Raw genomic sequence first — 19,653 nt, forward strand, 5'->3', positions numbered from 1 at the left:
TCTCAGACATGTTTTTATTACATCCAAATCAACAAAATATCATGTTTTGTTTTTACACAGCCTGTTCTGGTCCTTTATTCACAAAAATACATTTTCATATATATTGAAAGTATTCATGCAATGCAAATTCACTGTCTGTAATCACATGTATAACTACAGCACAGGTTCTCAAGCTATGGGATCACAGACCTGGTGCGGTAACAATCATTTTTATTAAGAATTTATTCTCTCTGTTGTATGAAGACAAGTGGATTTCAGTGATCTCTTGATGTCCTGCTGGTTGGTTACTCAGTGTATGGGTACACAATGTGGCCGGTGAATATATTGTATTCCATAAATGTGCAGAGCTTCCTTCCAGACATCAGCTCCACATAGACCTGATCGCCTCGCTGCATCTCCATTACCACAACCTGAAAACAGAGATGTGCAACACATTGACCAAAATTCAGCAAAAAATGTAAAAAATAAATAAAACAAAAATATGTATGCATTTTTTTTGTAATGCTCTTTTCCCTTCTAACCTGAGTGGCACTGTCTTCGATATCTTCTCGATTGTTCTCCCACACGCTGACCCCCATCTTGCCATTCTTCATGAGCTGGACCTACACATGCAATAAGCATCACAGACGAAGGGAAACACAAACGGCTCAACCTCGATGCTCAGAAGAGAAATGTTCACTTTGAAATTTAGGGATACCTTGTGGTACAGGCGTCCATCCAGTCCAACAGAAGAGAACACAGTGAAAGAAAACATATAAACACCTGGACAAGGGGCAGTGAAGACACCTGCAAAAAGAAGGGAAGTATTTTTTTTTTTAATTCAGGGTGAGAAAATATTCCATTGTTGCTCAGATTACTTCTTCCTGGTGTGCTTATTACCCAGTGAGGGGTTGTAGCCATTGCCGTTGTTGAGCGCTACGTTGGAGTAAGGGATCGGTACATTGGTATTGAAAGGACCAAAGCAACGCTCAGTAGATCCGGGAATCTGAATGGCTATGTTCTGATTCATGGTGGCCTTGAAGGAAACCTTGAAACCATCTGAGAAGAAAAATCAAACACTAGTTGGCAACTACACTTTCATGTCCTCATACAATATATCATTTTTTTAAGCATTGGTGTACCTGAAAGTGCATTTACTCTGGTATTCAGGGACATAATTTTCTCCCACAAGCATTTTATTCTGGGTAAGCTCTCTTCTTCTACTTGGAACATCTCATTGGCAGCACAACAGCAACCACGTTGATAGTAGAAAGGACAATCGCAGTCCCGCTTGCTGCAGGTAAGAGGCACGTTCCACTTAACTGCAAAAACAGGAAAATCACAGTCAGTGTCAATATTCTGGCATTTATCATTATGTTTTCATCATTGATGTGTCAGATTTGATCAGATCTTCTTTTAGAGCATTTTTAGTGCATTAAAATGTATCATCTTGTCAAAACTAAGACAAGATGCAATCATGTAATCAACAATTTCACCAAGAAGTTAAAATTTAATTGATGAAGATGAGAGTTTGTGGCTTACGCGCATCCTGTTTGAGAACGTCCATAGCAGAGGAGAGGGCCTCAACGCGTCCACAGACAAACAGCGACCCCAACAGGAGCATTAGAGGTAACACATCCATCTGGAAAAAAGGGGAAAAAAAGAAACATGTAAAAATGAACATATTAAACCAATCAACCAAACAACCAACCAAACAAACAAACAAATCATAACAATAATAAAACATTGAATTTTCCCCTTAAGTCTAAGGTTTTAGCCTTTTGTTCACTGAGCAAATACACACCAAACAACAAAGTAGAGTCCTCAAGAGCCACGATCCTGTAACTGTTATGCACATATTCTTCATCAACACACCTAAATAAAATTACTCGATTCACTTATCAGTTGACATTCAGCTTTGCAGAGACCTGATAATAATCCAGTTATTTAATTCAGTGGTGTTGGAGAAGGGAGACATCTACAAGTTGCAGGATAGAAGCTCTCAAGGACTTTGATACCCCTGTACTAGACATATACAATAGCAATAGCGTATTTAATTGCATTAAATTATTATGCTTAATAATAAGATTAATATCACTGGGTAGTGTCACAATAATTTCTACTTAGATTGGATACTTAGCCTTTTACATGTTGAGTATCTAATGTAAGCTAATACTAGTTATGTTCAGGATCAACACTTTGACTAAAGAATTGGTCATATAGACTTATGAACAGGTAACACTACAGTGCAGTACTATAGTACTGTATTATCGCACTGTATAACATATAGTAGCTATATACTATATACTATATAATTGTGAAAATGTACAGTGGTAAACACTAGGAATCTTTTGTTAGTAAAAGTTTCACCAAAGAATTGGTTTGCCTTTCAGCAGTACAGACAAAAATGATTAAATGATGTTTATAACCCAGATGTTTCTCCTTAATTATCAAAGTTAAAGGTTAGACTTTTAAACCCACTTTTTCATAGCCTTGTTTAACTACTTTATTCCATTTTTTTAGGATGATAAACATTTTTTTCCCTCTAGGGGTTTTTGTGGGCTCGAGTGTCCCTTATATGAAAGTTGGCTGACATGAAGGGGTGAAGATAAGGGGGGCAAATATTGTCAGGTCTGTGAATTGAACAAGCGACGGCCGCATCAAGGACTCAAGGCCTCCAAACGTGGGTCACACTATCCCCTACGACACCACAGCACGCCCAGGATGATTAACATTTTACATGAAAAAGTTCATTTTAAATTCATGCTGGAAAATAAGGATTGTACAACTCTTTTATAAACCAAGTCACAATAGTACACATTTCACTCAAGTTAAGCTTTGTCTCAAAATTGATCCACAGTAGTTATTGTTATTAGTTTCTATCAAGCACTTGTTAACTTGTAACTGATATAAAGATGAGTTAAGTAGAGACAGAAATGTAAAACTTACTGTTTTGTTTAGTTGCTCCCTCTTCTTGTTCAGAAATGCTGAGTCTATTTCAGGTGAGTTTGTGAAACTAATAGTTTAAAGCAGGGGAACTCTGTTGCCTCTTATTGATTGACAAAAAGAGATCCACCCCAAAAGGTGGCGACCAGCAGTAACTCCACCTCCTCACACGTAAATTAAAAAACAGTAAATGAAGCACTGTACATTTGTTTTCTCCTGACAATGAAAGGCATGTCTGTCTATGGTAGCATGGTACCAAGATGGATTTCATTTTTCTCAGGTGTATGAGAACAACAGTCACCAATGTTTGGCCCATAATCCCCTTTATTAGGACATCGGTCTCTGGTTGCTGTCCTTTCATAAGATGCTGAAGGCCATTGTTAAGAAAGCAAAATAGTTTATCTGTTGATCAATGATGGCCTGAATAAGACAACAATACGCTTTCACCTGATTCTCCTGGGGAGGTTTGGCAGATAATGTTATTTCTATAATCGCTTTCTTCTCAGTTATTGTAGTAGAGCCAGATACTGATTAATCTCTTGTTGTTGGTCGGGACATGTGATATGTATAAGGCACACTCCCTATTTATGTGAATAAAATGATCAAGTCTTTTAATTCAGTCAAAGCCATTCACAAGGTGTTACTGTAGATTTTCACTGTCATAAAAAAAATTCGAGGAAAACCAAATATGATAGATGTCCAAAATGTACCAGGAAAACACATTCAAGCAGGGAGACGCCTGAAGCCCATCAGATAATAGTCCTGACACGTTCTGGTTGCTCAAGACTCTTATTTCACAGGGTGAGTAGCAGTATACACCCTGAACAGGTTGCCAGACATTTAAATGGCCATTACAGTCCACTACAGGAAAACAAATTGTGTCCAGGTAACTTTGAAAGCATAAAGAAATGGACTGAAACAGGATTTATTTTTTTAATTTATGGTTGCGTATATTTGACTTGCACCAAATTAGAGCTGTTCTGTGTTTCTTTTAGACTAGGCTAAGTGTTAGTCAAAGAATAGCTATGAAAATTTAACAATGGAAAGAAAAATAACTTTTATTTCACTCTGGCTTGAAAAGAGAGTTGATGTTTCGTTTCAGTCATCACCATCATTTACTTGTTGACTTCGAAGCTTTACTCGGTTTGAGTAAAATTCAAATATTCAATAAATTCAAACGTTAACACTAATGGGGAATTAGATTGTGATTGTGAATTTATTTGAGAAAGGTTGTGTTAACAAAAGCAAGCATCTAAATTAGAATACAACAGATATCAAAGGTCATCATCGTTATTCCAGTAGTTCCTTTTAACAGCAGGGAGTTTCCTTTCAGCAGCTTTAAAGCTTCTCTTTCCTCTTGGGACAGTGGCCTGCCTATTCTGTTTGTTTGCTGCTTGATTCCCACATCAGCTGACCTGTTTCTTCTTGCTTTTTCTTGTGTTCCTCTGCTCTTATCGACTAGATGGAGGCCAGAACGTATTAGGTGCTTTTTGTTGGGTTTGCACACCTCTTCACAATACAATTATGTAATGACCGACTGTAAAACCGATCTTTTGTTTTCTATCCTCGGATGAGATTTCAACCCCCACAGTTGAATTATTATGTTTTTGGTCCCTTGAGATGGACAGGGATGTTTGACTATTTGCTAAGTAACAGAAAGTATATAACATACAAGCATTTGCCATTTTTAAGTCTTCTTCATCAAGAATAACAAGAATGACCAAATTCTATTAAAAAGAAACAATAGTGTCAGAACTGATGTTTTTCAACTTTTCCTGCATGAGAAGCCATGAGTTTTGTCCAGTTTCAGTTTAACAATTTGTCCTACAACTGAGCCACATTGCTACATGTTCTTTTAACAGACCTAGGATATTTAATATTTCCAGATGTTTTAGTTGTGAAGAGGTAGAGGAAAGAGTTAAAGAGATTACAATCAGGAGTCATGAATAGAACTTCAAGTATTTTCTGCTATTATATTTTAAGACGTCGTCTGAAAAGAAATGGCACAACCACAGTCCTACAATTGAGATTAAAAAGTTTTGCACCCCAGGAAGATTTACATTTAAAGTAATCTTATAATTTTTGTATACATTAACATGTTTTTTGCTGTCTGACTGGAAGATTTTTTTTTTATATTTTAAGCATGACACAACTAGATATCAATGTAAAGACATGGTGTTATGTATTTTTCAGGCACTAGTGCCTTTTTATAGCACAATAAAGTAATCATGTTTCCTTCAGTTGTTACAAAAATGTGACATTACAACATAATGTAAAGCTTGACAAAGCTGATTTTACACATTCAATTTATGAGAATCCATTCACAAGATAACTGTCAAAGTCTAGGCCCCTTGTTAAATACCATAGATGTAAAAATCTGGATGGCCATTCAATCTCAAATTCTTGGAGATCATTAAGACAGTAAATTATCATAATACCAGTTGTCCCACTTAGCAAAAACAGTTAGCAAAAATGATTTTACCATTAGAAATAGTGATTGAATCTTAGATTTAGAGACAATATCTTTATTGTCATTGTGGCAGCATATAATGTTCAGTATTACAATGAAATTAATGTTCTGACCCACAGAGAAATACTGTTGACAACAAACCACTCAAAACTACACAGAGCATGAAATAAGTGTATAGTCCTGCCATAAATAAGAAAATAGAAAAATTAATTGATAAAAATAATACTTTTGTATTGCACATTCAAAGAGCCGAATCATAAATTATCGTCTCAGCGTTGTTGTAAAAGCTGTCTTCACTATTGCTGTGGCGTTAGGTCTCCATTTCAGGTCTGTATCCATGTGCATAACTAGGAACATAAAACTGGCCACCTTCTCCACACATTATCATGGATATCGTTCTGGAGTCAACTATTGCTTCTTTAATGGCCATGTTGTGATTAAAACAACCTGGTGACTTCGTCCCTGTGTGCTCTCCCATCACTACCAAAGATGAACCCATCCACGATGATGAAATGCCGATTAAGATTTTTCTTTTTCCCATTTAATATTGACTATGTTATAAAAATGTTTCTACTCAGTTGCACATTCCTTGGATCAGAGTATATACAGTTTGTACTGCACATAATGTAGGTTTGACTTCTTTATTTTGAAGTTTGACCCTGAAGATAAAATTCAGGTGAAACAATTTTGATTCCCCATTAAGCTTTATGTGTCACATCTACAGCTGTTTTGAACAATTTAATTTAAAATGGGCAAATTCAAATTTTTGTAGCTATTTTCTGACTCATGAAACTCAACATAAGTCTGCCTCACTTGTATGATGTGTCTCTTGTCTTTCCCGAATTTCAAGAGTATTTATTCTACATACTTAAAGAAAGAAAAGAGATGTATTTTAATTAAACAAAGATAAAGTCTGCAATCATCAATAAAAATTGTATTGTATATGTTGAAAGTAGGATTTTATAAGGCTATATTTGATGTTCATCTCATATGTATAATCAACTACCGCAGCTCTGGAAAAAATGAAGAACCCACTGCAGTGAACCTCATCGAAAGTCTCCTGGTTATTCCACTAAATATTGATTTCTGAACTCTTCTTGAGTTAAAACATTGGTATTGTTGTTGAATATGTATTTGTTTCCTTTATATTATTTGTGGTCTGAAAACAATGCATCTTTTTCGTTATTTATTTTCTGCAAACTAATACTGAATTAATGCTTGGAATTTTGGAGACATGTTGTCAGTAGTTCATAGAATAAAAAAACAATGTTGATTTTACTCAAACATAAACCTATAAAAAAGACAAATCATTTTAAGAGGTCTCTTCATTTTCTTCAGAGCTGTATATAATCTTCACAGTGCAAGCTGAACCATAAAAATACCTTGTATTTTAATCTTCAATAATGGGGATTAATTTAGTCATTTATTAATAATGTTTAACATATTACCAAACGTCCACCCCAAAGATCATGATTTTAGACATTCTAAATATGTTTTACTATATGTTAACACATCTTATACTTCAATCTTAGTCTTTCAGAATGGCTTCTTGGAGATGTTATCTTTTGTAAAAAGAAAAAAAATCAAAGATTTGATTATATGCAAAGAAAACATCAATTATTAACCAAATAAAGACAGCAAATCAATGTTCACATTCCAGTATTTTATTGTTTTTTACATTTCCTTGTTTGTTGAGAAAACACAAGAATTCAGATTAAAAGAAAATCACAAATTAAGGAAACTTCTTTGTCTTAAAGTCATTGAAGGATTTCTGGCTTTGAGCCTCAAATCAAACAAGAAATGTCATAATCTGATGAGGAAAAACATAAGATGTTACACATCTAACCAATCGTGGTTTATGTCAGGAAGATTTCCGATCACCCGACTGAAAGCTTATAGGATGACATTTAAAATATGATTTCCCTCAAACAGCTTAGAACATAATAATGTAAGCGCCTACATGTCATTACAGAGGAGGAAACTAAACTCCCTAACTTATGCATCAGCATAAAGCAGAAAGGCACTGAAAGTGTTGTAGTGGTTTGAATCGTCACAGAGGAAGCATCCCTTGGCCAACTTGACTGACACTTTGTCTCCAGCTTTCAGTTTCAGGGCAACAGCTATGGTGGTGCTGTCCTCCTGGTCGCTCCTGTTGAGTTCTCTGGATCCAGCGACTATCTGGCCATTGACCTGCAGGGTGGTGCAGACAGCCAGCGTGTTGCCAGGAGAACCGGCATCGCTAAAGGAGGTCACGGCTAGGCTGTAAACCCCAGGGTAGGTGACAGTGAAGATACCAGTAGCCATATTGTAGGCCATTCCCAGGTTGATGAAGATGTGCTGGTAAACAATGACGGTGTCGAGCCCAAACGGTCCATAACACTTGAAGTTGTCTCCGGTGTACAGAGAGACGGAGAAGGCAACACGACTGCCTGCAGAAGAAGAGATTAGAGTAATTAGAAAGTAGAACAGTGATTTCTTATCTAAATATCTTCAGAATGGGATTCTCACCTTGAAGAGTGACAAAAGTTTGGTTTACTTTATCTAACTCCCTCTCCAAATTAGTTAGAGTTGTATTAAAGTACGTCTGCAGTCGGTTTGTCTCGCGCACCATCTTGCAGCATTCACACGAAAGCGTATCCACATTGCAGGCTGAACACAAAGACAATTTAGCGTTCATTCAGCTGAAGATGCACATATTCATCCACTCTTAAAAACACAATCGCAAGTCCTCACCACTGGCAGAATTGGTGACGGCGTCCGGAGCGACTCGCTCAGGTCCTTCCCAGTTGAACTGACTCATACCAGGGGCCACGTGCAGCAAACACAACAACACGACAGCTGGAGTGAAAAACAAGTAAAAGATAGATTAACATTTATCGAGCTTTGTAATAAAAATTTTCTTTTGTTGTTGTGTGTCCATCTCACCTCTCATGTTGGTGATATACAGACAGCTTCAAGAGGAAGGACAAAGTGAAAGGAATGACTGTTTGGGGAAAGTAATCGTGGATATATAGTTCTCCTGGGCTCCTCCCTTACTACCTCATATTTATGGTTGCCCTCCTTTAAAATTGCTCCACCTTGGTTTGTTCTTCTTCAATCGGGCCCCCTGCTAATCTCTGTAATAGTATAACTGGAAGTATTTTTATCACTGGGTGCTTACAGAAGCAGCAACACACCCTGAAGTTCTTTGTTATTGATGCAGGGTACATATCACATATCATCTGGAGGGAGGTGTTGGTCCTATCACACCAGGAGATAATAAGAGATGCCTTGAAAAGGTCTGGACTTGTTTTCCACATTATGTGTTTTAATATGTGTTTTAATAATAAAAATCATCAAGTCATCTTCATTCCAGTTATGGCATTTTGGTTTTTGGTCAAAGTCTCCACTAGTTCCAGGATACATTCACACAGCAGGAAAATGCAACCCAAATCAAATTTTTTGACCACGTTTGACATTTTCGCAGCAGGTTGAGCAGCCTAATTCCAATCTTTTCACCCCCCAAAATCTGATTTGTGCCACTTCCAATAAAAATAAATTCGATATGTATCTGATAGTTTTCAAAGCGACTGCAGTCGGAATGTTCATGTCACATTTTATCCCACTTTTACATCAGTGATGTGATTCTACACCATAAGAAAGCAAAAGTGGCAAGTCTGGCTATAATGAAATGTGGTTGTGTGGTTGTGATTGCATCTCAGTTTGAATGTTTAGAGTCCTGCTGTCATTAAATCTTTTGCAGCCAATCACAGATTTCCTTGCAGGATTTCCCTACGTTTAACTCCATCCACTTTACCTTGAATATGGACCAGTTTCACGGTGTCTGCTAAAAAAAAAGCACGCCCACAGCATAATGCTGCCACCACTATGTTAACAGTGCATATAGGCTATAAAGTTCAATGGATTGAACAGTGCTCTGTGAGATGCTTTGAATATTGTTTCAGCAGTATTTAATGTATTTCTTAGTCTCCATTATATTTATTCTTCAATGTTCTCTGGGAAATCTCGGAGACTTTTCATAGAAAAGTTGGATATAGGTTAATCCTAATTCACAATTAGATGACTTTTGAAGTTATCCTAGATTTAAATCAGTGGTATCAGGGTAGAAAGTGGCTGAACACCACAAATGCAAGCCATCCCATTCAAATTTTAATTAGCAAGAATTGTAAAAAGCAACATCTCCTTTTGATTTCACTTCACGGTTATGTGTAACACCGTTGATTTATTGTATAAAATCACCACAAAATAGGTTGTGCTTCATGGTTGTGACGTGACAAAATGTAGAAATAAACAAAAAACAACATCGGATTTACTGTGAAGTTTCATTTATTATTGTTGTTTCATTTGCTCACAAATTTAATCTCAGAATGACAGCTTTATGTTTAAGTCGTTTATTTTTATCTGAACAATGAAAGCAACTCAGATCATATCATTTCATTGGAACAGGGTCAAAAGTTACATCCAGGATACCTCAATTTAGAAAAAGAAATAACAGCTACATTATTTGTTCATATTTACTCTTCAGTTGATGCTAACAATTGACATGATGCTAACAATTTATGTGCATGGCATACAGAAGAAAGCAGACTGCCTCAAACACAACAAGTAACAGGAAACTGAGCGCAGGAAACTGAACTCATGTCTGTCAACCTGAACAGAGGTCATCATGCAGCATACAGCAGGAAACCGGTGAACGTGTTATAGTGGGAGGCGTCGTCGCAAACGTTGCACCCTTTCAGCAGGCTGACAGACACCTGGTCGCCGGCCTTCAGGTGCCTTGCGATCACAACGGTGCTGCTGTCCTCGCTGTCCAGTCCGTTCTTCTCAACGAGGGGAGCCACGGCTACGCCGTTCACCTGCAGCTGGGCGCAGGTGGCCTGGGGCAGGTCAACAGGAGACAGGCTGTAGACGGTGGCCGCCAGGCTGTAGACACCCGAATTGGGAGCGGTGAAGATGCCGGTCTGAGCATTGTAGCTGTCTCCCAGGTTGAGGAAGATGTGCTTGTAGAGAATGTTTCTGTCTTCAGCTACGGGGCCGAAGCAAGTCAAAAGTTTCTCGTTGTTCAGGGCGACAGAGAAGGCGCTGCGGTTGTCTAAAAAACAGAAAAACATATCAGAAAAAGATCTGCTTAATGGGATCAGAAGGCCATGATGTTCTGTGCCGTAATCTGCTCGGCTTATGCACTCACTTTTGATGTTGTTGAGGGTCATCTTAGAGTTCATGAGCTGCTGGCTCATTTCTTTGGTTGTCATGTTAAAGAACAGCTCCATCCTCTCCATCTGCTTCTGCATCAGACAGCAGCCACACGCCGCTTGGTCGTTACTGCACACTGTACACATACAAGAAATCATACAAACTCCAGCTTAGGAGCCAAAACTTGGTAGGGACTCAGTCTAAAGAGACATTTAACCCACTTTTGTTTAGATTAGGGTCTGCAGTGGGTTGTGTGACAACAGGTCCATTCCAGCTGAATCTGTCCTGACCAAAAACTGCTTCCAGCAGACACATCAGAACAATCCCTGAAACAACAAAAAAATGCACTAATCAGGAAACTTTTGCAGAAATGCTTTCTAAAATTTGAACCATCTTTCAAAATGATCATCAAATTGACACATTTTTCCTCTTTTTATAAAAAGCATCAATTTTCAGATGAGCTGTTTTTTTTCTATTAAATGTGTGTGTTATTTTATACTTTTAATCAAATCTAATTTTCTTACTTATCTTTAATACTGACATTTGTAATTTACTACTCCAACAATAATGTCTATCAAGCTCTAACTATTAAAGTCTCACCTCTCATGGTGGCAAATGATACCGATTCTTCTGCAGGAGGAGAAAAGTATATTCACCAATAACACGGGAACAGACAATATATATTTTTTTTGTGTAGCTCCTCCCTTGATAACCTCCTAACTTTGCTCCTCCTCCTCATTGTGTCCCTTTAAAACCTGATGTGCAGGTATAGATTTCTTAATCCCTGTGGACTGTCTGTCCCTGACATTTCCTCATAGTTCGGGGCTTTGTTCCTCATGCTGCTCAGGTATTATATGTCACTTGTAAGAGACGCACAAATCTCTTGGTTGCAGTGTGTCCAACCTCCTGGCCGGGGAATTTCTGCTTTTGGAATATTTGACAATTACTGTGCTGGGTCAGAATTGTACAAAAAAAAATCATGTTGAAAATTATTCAACTGTAGTGTCATTGTCCTCAACATATATCAAGTTTGTAACATCCACATGGATTGAGTAGCAGAAAAATAAGCATTCAAAAATCAACTTCTGCAAGGATGAATGACCAAAGGATATTCAGCTGCTCACATAAGCCTTAACATTTCGCTTTTCAAGAGAAAGCGAAATGTTAAGGACGCAGACAGTTATTGGCAACAATAGCTACGCACTATGATGAGCCTTTTCAATCAGCAAAAAAGTACCAATTGTCAAGCATGGTGGAGGTAGCATCTTGCTGAGGGTCTGTTTCCCTCCTAGTGCTGCTTTTCAAATATAAAGAACAACAACTTTAAAAAAAAGTTTCAAATAAGATACTTTTTATTTCATTGCCTTTCAACAATTTAGTTAAACTTCAAATCACAATGAGATTGGTGCACAAAATATTCTAGAAATTGCACAGTCTTAAGTATGTCCATGCATGTCAGGGTCACAAGACATTTTGAGAGCTTAAACTTTAGTTGTAATAATCAAAAACAAAGCAACCAAACTATGAGAATCAAGAATTCAATTCAGTTGACAAATAGTCAGAGAGTCCCCTATTCCGGCCCCCAGCCTGAACCCTGCATACAGTGGCCCAGTGAACTGCGTCTCATGGTGATGGATGAGATAAGCCTTGTTGTTGGTGATGTTGTAAAAGTTTAGAATCCCAGCATGCTGGTCCAGATAGATGCCGACCCGCGTAGCCTTAGGCAAGCCCAGAAGTTTCTCCTGGTTATTGTGCCAGAAGGAGTAGCCGGTGCCAGACCAGTAAAGGCTCCAGGACTGAGGGTTGTGACCCAAACGGCTTTTGTTGTCATTGCCTTTGCGCTCCATGTCCTTGAAAGCAACACCAATGGTGATCTGCATGGTGGCATAGACAGAAACAAATGAGAACAGAAAACCAAGCAATCATAAGAGTAAGTAGCAGATTTTGATGTGTGAAGTGGCCTAAAAGCAATCCATCCACCATTCCTCTCCAAAAAACAATCTTAAACAATATAAACAATCATTGGTAGTATTATGATTAGCAAGGCATAAATGAAGGGCAAATTTGCATTTAAAGCTCGTGTGTAAGGACTCGCCTTCTGGCCAGTCCACTCGACCTCCCAGTAGTAAGGGCTCCCTGCCAGGGGCTCTTTGCAGAGAACTTGTCTCCAGAAGAAGAAACGATCAGGGTGTTCAGGTGGATTCAGGTTTTCAGGACGCATTGTGACCTTACGACAATCATCTGACAGCTTAATGTGGCGGTAGGCTGTGTTTGGGTCTATGGTAGGTTCAAAGCGGACTAGAAAAACAGAGAACATTGTGATGAAGCCTAAGGACATCTAGAATGATAAATTTCAGTTTTATATATTGTACTTTATCTTGAACATTAAAACAGACTCACATTTTAACATTTCCTCTCTTGTTTTTGGCTCTGGGTTCACAAGCTTAATTGATGTTCCAGATCCTACAACAACAAGTTCGTAATGATGCATTACTAAACAATACAAGTGAAGTGTAACCTTTAGATTAAATGCATTGCAAGTAGATGTACCTTGAGGCCTGAAAGGTGGGAGAGGTGGAGGGTTTGCTGGGGATCCATATCCAAAACAGGCAGGGGAAGAGAAAACATTATAAAAATTCCACTGAAACAAGTTTTACCTCCATAAGCTCAATCATCAGCACAACATCCCTGTTATCATTTTATTTTTATCTTACCTTGACTCATAGATCCTCTGAATCTTGAAGACTCACGTACTGTGGAGGAAACTATGACAATTTTAAGACTGAGAATTGTCATGATTAAAAAAAAATAGAGACAAAAACATATTATGCGTATAAGAAACTTACAATGAGGTCGCATAGGTTGTGGCTGTGGAGAAACATCAATTTCTTCATAGACTAAGTTTGAAAAAAATAATACTTTGTAAAATACATTTGTTTCAAGTTTAAGAATATTCTGTGTAGCACTGGACAGAAAGAGAGGTTTCCAAACCTGAAGCCTGTGCAGCAGCCTGACCAGAACAATCAGCTGATGCTGTGCTTGCTGCTGCCACACTGTTGGGTGTCGAAGCCATGGGTTCATGACCCACTACAAAGATAAACTTTTAGTCATCAACAAATCAGGAAGTAAAAAAGAAAACAATGATGAGGAAAATAATCTGACCTATATTGGCAATTTTGGATAGACTTTGTTTGCAGAGATTTTGTACAGATTCCTGCAGCTCTTTAATGACTGATCTTAAGGAAGCCACCACGCCTTCCTCCTGAATAATCCCAGACTGTCCTGCGGTACCAGTCTCCCCCAACGGCTCCATGAGGAGGAAGTTCTTGAGAGAAAAACATGGCAAAGAATCGGATAAAACAACCATAACAACTCATTTTTAACATTTTGAGTATTTTGTCAAAAGAAAATGAAACCATTTTCTAGAACCATCCTTACCTTCAAGAAGGAGATATTATCGTGCATGTAAGCCAGCCTGCCCAGCTCTTCACTCTTTTGACGAAGCTGTGATAAATCTTGCTCTAAATGCTTCACCAGTGCTTCGACTTGTCCATCAAAGACCTTCTCCTGAGCAATAAGGAGCTCATCAACCCGTGTCCCTGTCAGATTTAGACTCTTAACCAGCTCTGGAAATAAATCAGAGCTCTCCCTTTGAAGGGCCTGCAGCAAGGCCTAGAGAGAGACACGAGAGATTTCATAAATGCCTTGGTAAATATCTACTTGAAGAAAATCAACAAGGAGTTTCACTGACTTTTTGTTGACGCGCAGAATGTGGGATCTGCCTGATATTCCTCTCAGTCTCCTGGATTCTCCTGTGTACTTCTGCCTGCACCTGGACAAGCTCTTCCTAGACACACATCAAAGTTTGGAGGGCAAAGTGAATAAATGGATTGCAGTGCAGTCAAATCAGAAGTCGAGATAAATAAAGATAGTTTGTGATTTCTCTGATCTTTATTTTACTCATCAAATATACTAACCTCTTTACTAAGGTTAGTATACTAAGGCGGACATGACATTTGCCAGTTACATACCTGTCTCTCTCTTCTTTCTTCTTGTGGTCCAACCACATGATGTCCCTTGTGTCCATCCTGGCAACACATCACACACACACACTCCTTGTCTTCATAGCAAAACAAATCCAGTGGTTGCTTGTGTTGAGGGCAGAGACTGGGTTCCACCGAAGGCAGCGCAGGGTACATGCTGCCCTTCCTGGGCCCAATATCCGAGATGACGTCCAAGTAGACAGGCTTCACTGGTTCAGCTGAATAGATGCCTACCATGTTGCTTTGCTTTATGCTGTTTGTTCTTAGTTTCTCCATGGCTTGTGCAAGCAGCCTATTCTTGGCCACATGAGGTCGAGGAGCGAAGAGCTGCCTACACTGCGGGCAGCTATATTGACCTTTGTTGTTTTCCTTGTCCCAGTGGTTTTCGATACAGCTCAAGCAGTAGGAATGTCCACATGTTAGAGTGGTGGGCTCTTTCAGTGTTTCCAGGCATACTGAGCAAGCAAAGTTCTCTTCTTCAGGCCAAGCTGAGTCCATGATGATGCTTGAGTTCTTGATGGTGTCAATGAAGAAGTATGTTACAGTTTACAAAAATCAATGCTTGTAGCAAAAAGGAAGGACAGCCAGGGACCTTAACAGTAAAATGACAGTTGACTTGAGTCACATACCACTGAAGTACTCAAGCTTCCTTAAGTTTGGGTGGGGCTTGTGGAACAGGTGTGGTGGAGTTTCTGTCACTGGTGTTTGTCAATCGTTTGACAGTACTTTTAGCCTGAACCTTCAAAATCATTGTTTTAAAATTCACAAAACAACATGACTGGGATGAATGTTTGAAATTTTCAAACTAACAATTGGTTTAACTCTCTTTTTTTGGAAATGAAAATAATGAAGAACACTTTTTTACCCACTTTTGGGGGGGAGGGGGGAACAGCAAACAAGACAAACTGGCTATGCGGCACTCAACAGCAATGACGTAATTCATGGGGTTTTGCAGGAATTGAATCACTAATTATTTTTCTAACTACAACCCAGCCCTCATCCAAAAAAAGAGGAAAAACAAGTTTTATGTGAAGTATGTCTGACGTCAACACAGAGGGAGGGGCTGACGCATGTGATGCTCAGAGTCTCCATTGGATCCGCCTCATCTTCCCCACGGCGCAAGCCATTTCGATATTTTTAATCTAAGAATTTGTTTTGTTTTTCTTTTTTTTTATTTTTAAATCTTATCTATGAGTAATTTTGAAAGTTTAGCCAGTTCCAGTTTCTGCTCTTTGGGTTTTTTGCACCCCATGTGGGAACGAGGTGTAAGCTCTGTGAACTTAACCCCGCTTTGTCTACAGCTTTCCACAACCTTTGTGTGTGTTTTATTTGTTTATGATGCAAAATAAGTGTTCAATTCGTGTTAGCGGAACACTCTGCGGTTCTTATCCTGAGATCTGAGCTCTTTTAACATTTAGTGGTTTTCATTTAGAATATACGGCTGAAATTAACAGCTGGGCTGTTTTAATGTCAAATAAGAATTGTTGCCAATTCATAAAAAAATATGTAAATAAATTGAATCAGTAAAAGTACTTCATAAGTTGTATTACAAAGTGTATATTTAAAACATTTTCAGTTGTTATATAATCATCTTGTAAGCAAAGCATGTTAGGTTGAACGAGTTCAGTAGTCCACTCCTCCCTCGCTGAAAGTGACCATAACTTCTACTGCACTTGGCACCGTTCTGAGAAAAAGGAGCGGACCCAAGGGCAGCTAGCCGGGTAGCACGACGAATGACCAGGTTTTGTTTTTCTCTCTCAGTGTGAACACGTTCAGCTCTCGGTGTACGTTGTACTCCAGTAAATATTTTAGTTATTTCATATATATTTATTTGTCTTATACGTATTCTGAACTAATGTGGGACATGTTAAATAGGCGTAGTTTATAAGTCACAATTTTCAGCTGTGTAACGGTTGACATTAGCTTGCTAGCTATCTGTGTTGCTAATGTTTTGCTAACTTATCCAGTTAGTTTGGGTTGCTATTCTGAAAGCTCGATTTACAGAGTAGGTCTTGACTGCTACTGCTGTGTTATTTGAATGTCAACATTTGCAAAATAATTGCCTCAAGATAAAGTAAAGCATATTAAGTTGGGTAGCAGCATAGTTTGACTTTTGGGCATTAACTTTACCTGCTGGGTGTTGAAATTGTGTTTTTAATAAACTCTTCCAAAAATAAAAAAAAAATAAAACATTTTTCACGTTACAACGTACTGTATCGGGTGGTTTTAATTAGAGAATAGTAAGTTTCACATAATTGTGATGTAAAGGGAAATGTTTACAAATACAAATCTGAGAAGCATGCATTTGTATTTAGTCTTAATAATTTGCCAATCTGCAAGTTTAAGAATATGTAATGCGGTTCACATGACAATTTTTTATACTAATAAGTCAATAATTAGCACAACCTGTCTGTACATTATTCTAATCGCTGTATATTTTCTGTTTGTTTACAGGATGTTCAGGGGTCCACGAATACCGGTTTGTGCTTGTAACTTAAGGTCACTGCAGCTGTCAAAAGAATTCCACCTTTTCTCTAAAGACATTGACTCAACATGTTTGGAAGCTAGACACATTCATGCCAGAAGACATGATAGACATGATCAAAACCATGAAAAAGACACTATGACTTTATGCTGTTCATCTCAACCGACGTCTTTCAGCACAGACAGTGAGAATTATCAGCTGGAAGGCCTTATATCTGAAACCCCCATTTCCAAAGCCATTCTGAAAAGCCATTATCATCAGCATCAGGTCTCTGCCAAAACCAAAGCATGTTATGTTTTAAGTACTTTCTGGCACTGTTTATTCAACAGGACTTCCTGGCCTTTGGATCTTAGCCTGGCTACAACTTATGTTATGCCAGCACTTAATCCCCGGATTTCAAATCGGTTCCACTGTCGAGCACAAACCCACTATCACTCCATCTATCAAATCAGAACTGTCCATCAGGCTGTCCCTCATGTAAAAGATACCTGGAAGGATTGCCTGTCCCCTGAGAACGAAAACAGATGCCGACAGATCCTGCAGGCCAACTGGAAGCACTACGACATGGAGAAAGTGAGACAAGGGGCCGGCCAGGCTCAAGGAAACAACAAAGGGAAGTGGGCTTCCATCTTGGTTTCCCTCTGCTACGATAAAGGAGGGCCGGCGTTTCTGTTTACTCTGCGTTCCTGTACACTGAAGGGCAAGCACAAAGGAGACGTCAGGTTAGTGAGAGAAGGAAGACAAGCACACTCAACATTTTTTGTATTTCACATTTCAATGATTTACAGGCAGGGTACTATATTATCTGTCCTTGTAGCTTTGCTGGAGGAAAGGGTGATCCATCAGACAGAGATGTAGTGGCCACTGCATTGCGGGAAGCCAGAGAGGAGCTGGGAGTTACTATTCCAGCTGAAAATGTCTGGGGTGTCATGAAACCTCTGAGGGACACAGTGAGTGGGAGGTGTTTTGATGTGATTTGAAAGCTTTCTTTAATTTGTCTCCTGTTGAATCTACAGAAGTAATAACTATGAATATATTACATAGTTATTATGTATCATAACTATATTATGATCTGTATAATTAAAAAACTATATAGATCATTAAAGGGGTGGTACTATGTATTTTCAGGCACATAGTGGCATTTTACAGCACAATTAAGTATCTATGCTATATTCAGATGTTATAAACATGACTTGAGCAGAATTTGACTTTGCAATTTGACTTGAAATTGTCACCTGTCTCTTTAAGGAGCTCCTGCTCTTTCTGACACTCCACTTTCAGCATGTTAAAGCTCAATACCATTTACAACAGTTCATAGGAATGTTGGACTGAGAAGATGTTTGTGTGATGAGCTCAGAAGAAATGTAGTTCCACCAGGGGTTTGCTAATTGGTGCTAGTTTGAGGAAGCTGAATGAGGAAGGTGCAGAGGAGGGATGCTCAGCAAGGCAGAGTCCAAAGAGGAGTTTTGTGGAAATATGAAGTGTTAGTGTGAGAGCAGGCTTCAAGCACCCCTGAATGGTTGCCATGGGAGATTCAAGGATTTCCTAAACATGCATGAAAGAGTCAAAGCAACAGGGAGGTATTGGTAGAAATATCCTTGATTCTAAAGAAAGGCTTGACTGGAGAGGCCCAACATTCAGCAATTAAAAATTCTATCTTGTTTGAATGTTAGAATGGCCCAGTCAAAGTCCAGACTCAAAGCCAGCTAAGAAGTTGGTTGTAATATAAGGAAACTCGAGGGTTGTGACATGACAGTATATGTTGTTATTTTTCTGCAGTCAGGGATGATGATTGCTCCAGTGTTGGCTAACCTTGGTCCTCTTGAGGAGTTAGCATTCAAACCAAACCCAGAGGAGGTACAGTCAAGTCCAAACTAAGATTGTTTTGTTGTTGTTGTTGTTTAATTTCTTCAAAACTTTAGTTGAACTTGTTTTGTCTTGTTTTTCCTTTAGGTGGACGAGATCTTCACCTTGTCCTTGTCACACCTGTCCAATCCCCAGAATCGCGGCTACACAAACTTTCGTACTGGCAACAAGTATGGATACACACTACCAGTGTTTCGTAATGGCAAACACCGAGTATGGGGTCTGACTGCAGTCGCTCTGGACCATACTCTCAAACTTCTTATACCTCCATATGGATCTGTTACTGAGGTTTTCAATGGCTGAATGCTTCTTTTATGTAGCAGACATCAATAATCAGTGAAGAAAATCTGGATTTCTTCCAGCCAGTCTAATGTTTAATAATCCAGTTGTGTTTATTAACGTGTTAGGAGACAGATCTTTTCTCCTATGCATTTGATGATTATATATTATAATCTGTTATGAAAAATCAAGACAAGTCAGATTTTTTGACCTTACTGAAAGGCATTGTTGAAGCTTTTCTTCTGTTTTTTTTTTTCAATTAATAAAGTGAAGGAGAATATTTAAGTGTCTGACTGGTCCATATATGACTAAAACACAAGAAAACTTGTGATGTCATATAGTGAACCAAGCACAAATAGAAAAAGAGTTTATTTTCTTATTTCATTGTTGAT

General features: G+C 38.5%; 5 protein-coding genes across 7 annotated transcripts; 1 reads left to right on the forward strand and 4 right to left on the reverse strand.

Annotated features, from left to right (window-relative positions):
• cbln18 (cerebellin 18) lies at positions 1-3,003 on the reverse strand. Its single transcript, XM_055028649.1, has 7 exons — positions 2,929-3,003; positions 1,522-1,621; positions 1,122-1,301; positions 880-1,038; positions 698-786; positions 522-602; positions 1-410 (listed from the first exon to the last, which is right to left on the reverse strand). Exons 2-7 carry the CDS (start codon positions 1,619-1,621, stop codon positions 285-287), a joined length of 735 nt encoding a protein of 244 aa, XP_054884624.1. The 5' UTR covers positions 2,929-3,003; the 3' UTR covers positions 1-284.
• A 4,034-nt stretch (positions 3,004-7,037) lies between these two features.
• LOC129359200 (complement C1q-like protein 4) lies at positions 7,038-8,396 on the reverse strand. The gene is made up of 4 exons (XM_055028657.1): positions 8,321-8,396; positions 8,129-8,233; positions 7,904-8,044; positions 7,038-7,824 (listed from the first exon to the last, which is right to left on the reverse strand). The coding sequence occupies exons 1-4, from the start codon at positions 8,325-8,327 to the stop codon at positions 7,391-7,393; spliced, it is 687 nt and encodes a 228-aa protein (XP_054884632.1). The 5' UTR covers positions 8,328-8,396; the 3' UTR covers positions 7,038-7,390.
• A 1,307-nt stretch (positions 8,397-9,703) lies between these two features.
• Positions 9,704-11,238, reverse strand: LOC129359204 (complement C1q-like protein 2). Its single transcript, XM_055028663.1, has 4 exons — positions 11,189-11,238; positions 10,810-10,914; positions 10,584-10,724; positions 9,704-10,487 (listed from the first exon to the last, which is right to left on the reverse strand). The coding sequence occupies exons 1-4, from the start codon at positions 11,193-11,195 to the stop codon at positions 10,060-10,062; spliced, it is 681 nt and encodes a 226-aa protein (XP_054884638.1). The 5' UTR covers positions 11,196-11,238; the 3' UTR covers positions 9,704-10,059.
• A 680-nt stretch (positions 11,239-11,918) lies between these two features.
• ftr86 (finTRIM family, member 86) lies at positions 11,919-15,260 on the reverse strand. 2 transcript variants are annotated; one of them, XM_055027730.1, is made up of 11 exons: positions 14,620-15,260; positions 14,340-14,435; positions 14,027-14,260; positions 13,751-13,913; positions 13,580-13,675; positions 13,435-13,485; positions 13,303-13,341; positions 13,139-13,174; positions 12,989-13,051; positions 12,684-12,886; positions 11,919-12,462 (listed from the first exon to the last, which is right to left on the reverse strand). In XM_055027730.1, exons 1-11 carry the CDS (start codon positions 15,127-15,129, stop codon positions 12,127-12,129), a joined length of 1,827 nt encoding a protein of 608 aa, XP_054883705.1. In that variant the 5' UTR covers positions 15,130-15,260; the 3' UTR covers positions 11,919-12,126. The 2 variants fall into 2 exon arrangements, with proteins under 2 accessions (XP_054883705.1, XP_054883704.1); XM_055027729.1 differs by having other exon boundaries at positions 13,303-13,353; positions 14,620-15,259.
• Positions 15,261-16,295: 1,035 nt separating this feature from the next.
• Positions 16,296-19,546, forward strand: nudt8 (nudix (nucleoside diphosphate linked moiety X)-type motif 8). Of its 2 annotated transcripts, none has more exons than XM_055027992.1 (5): positions 16,296-16,372; positions 17,086-17,838; positions 17,934-18,066; positions 18,896-18,973; positions 19,070-19,546. In XM_055027992.1, exons 1-5 carry the CDS (start codon positions 16,365-16,367, stop codon positions 19,283-19,285), a joined length of 1,188 nt encoding a protein of 395 aa, XP_054883967.1. In that variant the 5' UTR covers positions 16,296-16,364; the 3' UTR covers positions 19,286-19,546. The 2 variants fall into 2 exon arrangements, with proteins under 2 accessions (XP_054883967.1, XP_054883968.1); XM_055027993.1 differs by having other exon boundaries at positions 16,328-16,415.
• The last annotated feature ends 107 nt before the right edge of the window (positions 19,547-19,653 follow it).

Source organism: Poeciliopsis prolifica, unplaced genomic scaffold, assembly GCF_027474105.1.
Source record: "Poeciliopsis prolifica strain line A6 unplaced genomic scaffold, Auburn_PproV2 SCAFFOLD004, whole genome shotgun sequence".
NCBI classification, from domain to species: domain Eukaryota; kingdom Metazoa; phylum Chordata; class Actinopteri; order Cyprinodontiformes; family Poeciliidae; genus Poeciliopsis; species Poeciliopsis prolifica.